Source organism: Lutzomyia longipalpis, chromosome 2, assembly GCF_024334085.1.
Source record: "Lutzomyia longipalpis isolate SR_M1_2022 chromosome 2, ASM2433408v1".
Classification (NCBI taxonomy): domain Eukaryota; kingdom Metazoa; phylum Arthropoda; class Insecta; order Diptera; family Psychodidae; genus Lutzomyia; species Lutzomyia longipalpis.
This window is the reverse complement of record NC_074708.1, coordinates 35011941-35022137: the sequence shown is the minus strand read 5'-3', so window position 1 is coordinate 35022137 and position 10197 is coordinate 35011941. Positions and strand designations below refer to the sequence as shown.

At 33.9% G+C, this 10197-nt stretch overlaps 1 protein-coding gene across 2 annotated transcripts in view; it reads left to right on the top strand.

The window, feature by feature from the left end:
- Positions 1 to 301: 301 nt before the first annotated feature.
- The window catches only part of LOC129790206 (polypeptide N-acetylgalactosaminyltransferase 2), a 101761-nt gene continuing 91865 nt past the window's right edge, over positions 302 to 10197 (top strand). For both annotated transcript variants that reach the window (XM_055827593.1, XM_055827592.1), the window contains exons 1-2: positions 302 to 646; positions 1913 to 3150. In XM_055827593.1, coding sequence (XP_055683568.1) covers positions 3046 to 3150 — 105 coding nt within the window. In that variant the 5' untranslated portion in view covers positions 302 to 646; positions 1913 to 3045. The remainder of the gene's footprint in view (positions 647 to 1912; positions 3151 to 10197) is intronic.

The following is a 10197-nucleotide window of genomic DNA, read 5'->3' as shown; positions in this document are numbered from 1 at the left end:
GTGATTAAAAATCAGCTGTTTGGGAGTTGTTATTGATTGTAAGTAAAAAATCTTTTTGTATGAGAATGTGTGAGAGTCGCATGCGCTACGCGGCATTTCCACATGGTTGAGGCGAATCCACTAATTTTGTCTCTTTCGCCCAATCTCACATATGAATGTTGCACGAGAGGAGAAGGGAGATGGCAGAATATGGAAAATACGACAATGCGTACATTTTCCAACTGCAAAGAGAGTGAGAGGTATATTGGGAAAATCCCCCTTTCAGTTCAAGGCGTGAGTCATTGGAGAAAATGACGGAAAATTGAAAATGTCAAGACGTGTTTTTCACGGGAAAATCCGGGAAATTAAATATTTTCTTTTTGGCTCCATAGCCTAAGTGTGCACAAACAATTTGGACGTTAGTTTGTAGGTAATTTGGTGCAGTGATAGGCTGAGAAATGCCTAGACTCGGAGTGGAACTTGTAAGACTTGCCCTAGTTGTTTGGGGACGGGGCAATGAGAAATGTTTATAATTGAAAATGGTTAAAAATAAACTTACTGGTGATGTGAAAAACATGTCAGAAAAGTGAAAGATTTATACACCTTCCACAACACGATTATAATGTGTCAAAACTTACATAAAAGAGGACCATAAGAACCACAGCGGGTAATAAATTTTGTGTGAGAAATCTCTCGCGGAGACTTGAGAAAATCAATGGAGACAAATTCTCATTTTAGGGGAGAGTTTGAGAAAATTTAATTTATTAACCCTTGCACACGGGGGAGATTGCTAAATAAACATTCAGTTAGATTTTCACCTCAATATATCAACCACCACCCTTCGGAAAATGCGAATTTTCACCTGAGTGGGTGGACGGTCCAATAGCCAAACGGCTCTCAAGCACGCGAATTTTTTCAGTTCATTGTAGTGCTTTCAAAGGGCCTCTGAATGGTTTGTTGAAACGCAAAAAGCCAATACGTCTTAGCTTAAGAGAAACCCTAAATTACGCCCACACACTGGGTTATAGGTGAAATCTACACATTTTCCTATTTGTAATCTCTTTACACATTCCTTAAATAAAAAGATTCTATAAATTCATTATTCTCGTGTTCCTTGTTCTTTAACGGTATCAATTTTCTTACTAGTTTTTCTTTTGCTTAATTCACTGCATTAATATTATGCTATAAAATGCATAAGAGAACGAAACTGAATATAGAAATAGATATAAGAAGTCTGGCTAAATGTTGAAACATCTGCACTTGAAAGACAGGTCTCTATTTTTAGAATAGATAAATTCAGCATGAGGTCGTACACTATTAAGCTTGAGACATGCATCAACTACAGAACTGTTGAGGTTTTGAGGCTGCAGGGTGTATTACTATTTCCCTAAATTAGAATTAAGAGTTGTCAATTCAAGACGAAAAGGTGTAGATAGTCTTCTTAAAGTAAAACCATATTATTTCTAAATTAACCACAATTTGCCCATTGTATTTGTATATACACTTGGAAAATTAAGGCTTTAATTAGAGTGAGATTTAGGTTTTTTTTTATTTCAGATTTAAGATTCTTGAGCTAAGCTTCAGTTCCTGAAGTAAGGCATAAGTTTCGTTTTCCAAATTCGTAGTTTTATATGCTAGACTATTTTTTTTAGGTCAGACTTAAGTATTTAGGTCTAGATGAAGTTGAAGTATGTATTAAAAGTCATGCATGAGTCTTTTACGTCAGATGTAAGTATTTAGAGCTAGGTTAAAAATTTTTAAGTTAAACCAAAGTTTTCTTCAAGTCAGGCTTAAGAAACCCTAAGCCGGACTTAGTCGTAAATTGCACCCTATACCAAGACCTAAGAATCCTAAATTCTGAATCTATTTTTAATAGTAGGTCTTAAGCCTAAAAAATTACAAAAAAAAAAATATTTTTTTGTTCATTACATAGATGACAAGGGTGGTACGGGTAGACCCTAAAAAGGTCGCTATCGGTGGAAAAAAAAGTAGAAATTAGAACATTTCTCCAGTGCAATGGAGTGCGAAGGCAATTTGTGTGAGATCTTAAATCAAGGTGATTGTCTCTCTCGGTGAACTCAGGTGAGACTTCCCCCCACGTGGAGAGTGCGAGAGAGTGAAAAGGTAGTCGAAACAAAAGTGAATGGAGCCTAGCGAGAGAGCACGAAATTCGCAACTCGCGAAGAGCCCAGCGTACTCCAGCACCGAAAGCGCTGAGGCATTGCTGGTACGACCGCTCGTGAGTACGGAGCTGTGAGATAGGAGCTTTTGTCGTGCGCGCGCGCTACATCCGGCCAGACTACAATTGCTGCCTCTTGCAACTTCACACAAGAATTCCAGACAGTCTCTCATTGGAAGTCAAAAGTGGAAGTTGAGTGGTGCTTTCTGTGCTTAAGAAAAATATCCCGCGACAGGTGATACTCGCGAGTGAGTCCCGTGATATATGGTAAAAACCTATCCAAAGCTCAAATTGCTAACCAAGTTAATTGGTAGTTGCATGCAAACAGAGTGAAGCTTGTGGTGTTCGCGCGGAAATTTTCCAAGAGAGCCCTCAACGTATTTTTTCTGTCTTTTCGAAAGACCGTGTGAGAAATTTAAATAGAAAAAAAATCGTGTCTCGCAGTGTGATGCAAGAATAATTAGCTAATCCAGAGATCTGAAAAGAGCACACTCAAGCACAAAAACACGACCATTTGTGCAGATCTCAGCAATGAACAACACTCTACTTTCCTAACAATCACTGAGTACCGCCAGAGGTAAATATTGTCTATTTCGCGAAAGACAAACACGGCTATTGCAGACACAAAAATAATAACCCATTAGCGCTCGCAAAGTTGAAGCACAAAACGGGTGGCAAGTGAAAGGAATTTGGCGTGATCCATTGCATGTTAATTGCACAGAGAAAGACCATCGCGGGTGTGCTGTGAATATCGCGCTGTGCTAAAGAGGTTGATGGTTACCAGTGGCAAGTGTGGCCCAAGAGTGCCGGATTGTGAAGTGAGTGTGTGACGAAGGAAGGTACCAACGAAAGTGATATCGCAAAAGTCCTGTAGCACCTGGAGATCCATGCTGAGAACCGTTAAAATGAGAAGGAATGTGAAATTTCTTCTGCTGCTATCAGTATCATGGATGTTTGTTATGGTTTACTACTTCCAATCCAATAATGCCAAGGTAAATATCACCCAACTCAATCTCCATACTCTCTCTATACCCATACTCATGTATTGCATACATACCACACAAGTCTTCTTCTGTTACCCAACAAAACGAACCACGGGTGGGTGGATTTGTTACACTTTACGCGAAAAGTGACATGGGCAAACATATAAGCAATACAATAGTCGTATGAAGGTTAAAGCTCGTTTTTGAGTGTGATTTCAACTCTTTTGAATAGTATACCTCAAGCAAATGCTAATTAGAAAAACCTCAGCGTTTCACTGGTTTCACTTGAAAAGATTTTTTTCAAATGTTAAAATGTTTCTAAAAGGAGTTTTATTCTCTACATTTAATGGTTAATCTTTTAATGGTACATAGTACATACACATATGTGTTACAGGGGCGTAAAGAAAGTTTTTGTGATTTTCTTTAATCTTAAAGACTTTGAAAATTGATTTATGAGTGATTCGAAAATTTTTTACACATATTTAATATATTTTTCCTAACGTTTAAGATTAATTTTTATTGTTTGACATTGTTTTTTTAAGCGTTTGACATGTCTTTTTAAACGTTGACGCTTCTTTTCTAGCATTTGGCGTTTATTCTAACGTGTAATTCTTACTTTCAAACGCTTGGTATTTTATTAAACGTTTATTTATTTCGTTCGACAATTCTGTTCACTTTATGACGTTTTTCCTTTTAACAGTTGACGCTTCTATTCTAACATTTGACATATTTCTTTTAAATATTTATCTTTCTTTCTAATATTTCTTAAAACGTTTGAAAATTCTCTTTTTCTATTTTCTAATTTTTTAATATACAGTCGTGTCTGCGTAGTAGGACCGTCGTGAAAAGAAGTTCTCCGCGGTAAAACGGCTTAAAAATAAGGAAATTTGCCTCCAGAGTGGGACAATTGGTATCCTGCCTTTCCAATAGTACTAATTGTCCCACTCTGGAGGCAAATTTCCTTATTCTGAAGCCGTTTTACCGCGGAGAAGTTTTTTTGACGACGGTCCTACTACGCAGACACGACTGTAATTTTACTAGCATGAAAGTAATTTAATTTAATTTATAAAGAAAAGCCTGAACTTTCTGAGCTTTTAGGGGTATTTAGACACTCAAAAACTCTACATGATTACTCCTCTGATATATTCCTCAATTTATATTTTTTTAATAATATCTTCATGAATGTAAGGATTTTGCAATTTTAAATCTCTCCTTTACATTTTTTATGGACTTTCCCCATCAGCAAAAATGAAAGAAAAAATTCACATTCTAAATTAAACTAAAAATTCCGGTGAATGTGATAATCGCGGATTGTGCACCAGTATGATAAGTTCATAAATAATGGATATAAAAGTTACTTTTTCACCTCTTTAATACACATTTTGTGCGATAAAAAGTGTAAAGAGATTGACGCAAACTATATAGATTTTATACAAACTTATTTCATTGACATAGAATTCTATTGAATTGTGTCCATCGACTTTTAATTACTGCTGCCGTAAAGTTGCTTAATGAGTGGCAGAGATAGTTATGTGTGGTTTGTGGGTGGATTTCTCTGGGTATATGTGGTTAATAGTATATGTTCGTACATATTCTGGATACATGTATGCGTATATATTATGTATGTATATTTATAATGGGAAAATTAGAAGAACACACTCGAAGAGTCAAAAAGATGGGGCTTTAGCACCTCCGACACTGATAAGATACTCTTGCGTGAAGACAATTTTTATCACCAATTTGTTGGCATGAAATTGATTTTAGATTGAAAATGACTTTAAGCGGATTGTCAATTTGTGAGAGTGAGAGAGCAAAGAGAATTGCTGGGTGGAAAAGCATCGTGTGTGGCAGAGAATGGGAAGGGGGTTATCGAGGGAAATTGAATTTGACTACATCTCAGCAAATAAACACTTTACTCGATCAATTTGGATGTTTATCGTCTGCGGTGTCTCATTTTCCCTCTTGTGACCCATTTTCGCCTCAAGAATCTTATCTCACCACCAACAAGACACCTGCTCGTGATTCCATCAACAGCTCCAAAGCGTAGCTTTCGGCTTCATCAAATAGTTTACTAAACTTTAATGTCCTACACTTCAATCAATGCAAAACCTATGGCCAATTCTTAGCTTAACAATATACCAAGAAAATTATTTTTTTAGTCCCTTAAAATCTTACAAATCACTTTTCAACTGGTGGAAGAAAGCACTAAAAAACATAATTATTCATTACAAACACAACTAGAACTCACTAGTAGGTTTTTCGACAACTTCTTTTGTCTCATGATGAGAGAAATCTTCTTGTCGCATTAAAATAAAATTAAGAAAATAGCTACAAGGGTCATTTCCGTGTCTTCCAACAAAGAAATCTTAAGATTAAGCAATCTCTTCTCCGAGAAAAAATCTGCCATTGAGTTGGTCCAAAAGCAAAATATCTCGTAGTACCGTCAAAAGGCTATAAATAAAATAATTGTAAATTTAACCCTGTCCGAAATCGAGGAATTTTCAATTAATTTCCATTCCACTCACAGTGATTTCTTTCTTTGGTTTGAATGTTTTTTTTTTCTTGCACTTGGAGGAAATGGATGAGGGCACATGGGAGCACAATTGAAGCTAGACGAGGCTCATTTTTCAAGTTGATTGGATAATTTTCAAACTGTTTCAGCGCTTCCAACTAAAATTTATTATTGCAAATAAATAAAACGAGACGATGATGGTGGATGAACCCCATGCATGCTGTGCGTTTGCGAGAAACCATCTGTATCTTCATTCAACATTTTTCCCGTGATTTTCCTTTTCCATGGTGAAAGTTTATCCACCCGCAAATTAATCACATTGATTTCCAAGGACGGCAAAAGCACCCACCAATGTGAAAGTTCATGAAGGGTGAGAATTGAATTTTATGGGTATAACTTTGTGATTAACTAGCTAGAGCAGAAGTTATCACTCTCACCATCGAACACACTCTTCGCCCATGCTACCCATGTGTTTGCTATTGTTTACCACCTTCCGCAGTAAACCGTGTATTTATTTTAGGCTTATTATTACACACTCCAGAAATTTCCTTCTGTGTATTTTGGGAACAAAAGATGGGCTTGAGAGAATTTCCCTGAAAAGTTATACAAAAGGAATTGAGGTTCTCTAAATGATTGATAAATTTTAGAACAAAGTATATCTGGCACTGTGGGTGTGTAACGAAAAATAAAATTTTGGAAATTACAAGAAGAATATTTTTAGTTTATAATGGTTTATATGTTACTTATAAATTGATTGGAGAAATTTGGATAACTTTCTTTTTGCTCTGGAATTAAAAAGAAAAAAAATATTTTAGAATTTTCCTGCTTAACATTTTTACTAAATTTTCAAAAAAAAATCTTTCGGCTTTACTCCTGAAGTTTATTTTAATTTTCTGTCAATATTGAAACTTCTCCGAGATACCGGAAATGGTGATTATTGTGAGCTTTATTAACCAATCTATCGGTGTATTAAAATTTTCTCGTTTCCGGTATCGCAGGAAAATCCCAATATTGAACTAAAGCGAAAATTGCAAAAAATAAATCGTTGTATAACTCCCATATAAAAAAAATCATATAAAATCCATAATAATATTAACTTTTAATAATTTTCTTATATTCTCTGTTTATCATTCTTTTAATTAAATTTATAAAAGGAAAAAAGCAAAATTCTGTGCATTCAATAACATTCATAAAAAGCTCAAAGAACATGAATTCCCTCTTCCATTAACCCTTATTATGGAAGCTTTTACGGGAAAAAGAGTAAAAGGAGTACGCAGTTGTTGCAGTTTACTTTCCTGTCTGATTCATAGCTTAACTCCTTCTATCCTGCAGCAAAATACGAAAAACATGCTGAAAAAGCAACATCAGAAATACAAAGTGAGAAGTTTGTAACTTTTTTTTTACCGGAAATTAAATGCAACCATTTTCAATCAAGTCTATTGTATTTCACTTTTGCAGGACAAGAAGATCCGGATGCTTTACAACCAAATTTCTTTCTTTAATTTTACAAAAAAAAAAGCTCTGAGAAGACAATTGGAAGTTTCATATGTTTGTTGCAATAGAATTTATTAGTATTTTATTTTACCATAATAATTACTCATGAAGTTATGTTATGAACATTAAAGAAAAACTTCACCTCATAGGCTTAAAAATACAATTTAAAGCATAAAAATAAATTCAAAGAATTTATTGGACATGACCCGCTTCAGATACCAATTAGTTACATATGTAATCATTATTCGGGATATCATAAACAGAGAAAGAAATTTAACGACCGTGACTGTTAGTAATTGTTAATTGTCCAAAAAAAAAACAAATTGGAGAAAAGTGAAGCAGTTGTCAAAAATTAAAACTTCTTTTTATGGCACTTTGGAAAATCCATAAAAGAAAGTTATATAAATTTTAATTTTTACGACAAGTAAATTCATAAACAAGTAAATTCTTAGCAATAAATTTATGAGGAAGCTTAATAAGTATATTACCTATTTATAGAGGGGAAAAGTGAAATTAGTTCCAGGTTTTAACACATTTTTTTAAATTATTCTACGCTTTTTGAGAGAAAAACAAATCTTGTAGAATTATAAAATCATATTTATATTAAAGAAACCACATCACTGAATCTGAAGACGCGTAAAAAAATATTGTGGTTAATTAATGAATTGCTTATTTCCCTTAATCACTTCATAGTTCTGTAGTTGAGGGAGAATCTCGTTAAAATTTCTCAGAAACACCATTTACTATTACAGTAAAAATCAATTTTCCAACAAGACACGCCAAGAATAGCAGACATAAAGTAAACTCATTGGATGTACTGCAAAGGAGGGTGTCGATGTATAATAAATCTCTTTCACTTAATTTTCCTGCTCAGTGATTAAATTCATTTAATAATATTAATATAAAAATCACGGCAAAATTAGTTCTGCACCAATTTCCCACCATTCTCTCACATTTTACCTCGCATCAGTCTAACCATTCTTCATCAATTTGCTGGTGGATTCTGCAATGGTCCAATTGCCCACATTCACTGTTCACTCTGCAAAACATGAATATGGACACGCTTTGTCTGACCACTTACTCAAGAAGCTACAACGAAGAAAAACAATCTCTGGAGGGGAAAAACTATGGAATTGTAGGGGAACATGGGGCAATTTGTTAATTTTAATTGAGAAGTATATTTTCCTTGGTATGCACTGAGAAAATATTTTAATTTTATAATGACGACTGTCTTATAGGAAATTTTCTGGGCTACAACTTTGTCTCACACGATTTCTTTCTATCTCAATGGGAAAATGCATTTTCAGTCCATTTTCCGAACCTTGCGATATAACATTTTGCCCCAGTTACCCCTACTCTATTCAATTAAAAATTTTTAATTCACTGAAATTATCTTGTTGGATGTATCATTTTTTTTGCTGTAGTAACTCAAGTTACGCTTCTTATTCTAGGACATGCTCGTGCAAAGAAATGAAAAGTTTATCTGCATGAAAGCACTACCTATACCTATATTAAAAATTAAATATTCAACTTCTTTTTTACTGTGAAAAGTTAAAGCATATAGAGGAAAATAAAAAAAGGTATTCCTGCTATTTACTTTCCGTACAGAAAATCATATTAAAATGCGTATAAACTCAATAAATATTTTGATAAGAAATGCTGTACTGCTTTAAATAAATAAATAAAATGCATTACACATATCTGTTGAAGCAATAACGACGATACACTCTATTTTTCTGTTCAACAATGATAAGCGCACAGATTGCTCAAGAGAATAATAATTAGTTGGTATTTCACATAAGTGGCAATACCAAATACTGAATTAATGTAAAATGTCTCTTAAATTGGGTGAAAACTTGGTGTGAGCACGTTTTGGGTAATTAACAAATCTGATATAATATTAAAGACTTTTCATACCTTTCAAGAGAAAAAAAATCTTAATTCTGTCTCCGTAACTTTCTACGGCTTAACTAATATTTACTTTTCAGGCTTGAAATAAGCACTAATTTAACACTTTTCTTTCCCAATTTGAGTTTTTAATAGTAAAAACAAAACAATATTTTTCGGCTTGAATTAAGTACTTATTTTAAAGTTATTCCTCAATGTGAGCTTTTTTAGGACTAATGCTTAAAGTAAAAAGATAGGTATCCTTTTTTTTATAATAGGATACCGACCAAAATGAGAGCTTCAGAAAAGAGTTTAAACCTTCGGGTCCAGCGCATGAATCATAAAAAGCATTGAAACATGCGCTCTTTTATCACGATATTTATTCTATGAATGCTCTCAGGGGATATTTTTCATGCAAAACGTCTTCTTCGACTTCTTCTGCGTGAATTACATATAATTCTAACTAGGAAAAACAATTGAATTAATAAAAAAAATTGGTAAAAAATAATGTTTTATGCTTGGATCAACGTATGACCCAAAAAACGCGAAAGGGTTAAACAAAAAATCCTTACGTGGAAATATCCTTGTTTGTTCACGAAAAAAAGAAACATTATAAAAACTAACTACACGGCAAATAAACTCTGTGAATTTTACTCTTCGTCACTCAAGAAAATTGAATTTACCCAACTTTTCATCTAATTGTAAGCTTTTCTTCACATCGCCAATTTACAATGGGAGCTAGCAAAGAGAAATAGTATGAGAGTTTTGCTTGGTATATGTACTAAATCAATTTTAAATTACATTTTTCTCACCACATAATTCTCTTTTTTTTTGCATAAAAATAAATAAATTTATGAGAGAAAAATCACAGGCTTTAGCAGGAAGTGGAAAAATACATGCATATTTTTTTCGGAATGATTTAAATGAAAATGTTGTTAAGCGAGAAAGAAGTGTATGGTAATCTCGATAAAAACAGATCTCTCACTTTTTGTTCCCATATTAAATTTGAAATTCTGACGAATTTTCGCATTCATTCATACAACTATGGTAGCGCCGCTCTCACTTCTGTGGTTTTCCCTTCTGGACTGTCAATAAAAATGATTGAAAAAAAGTGGAGCAAAATTGAATGTATGAAACGCCATGCCAAAATATTTATACAGAGA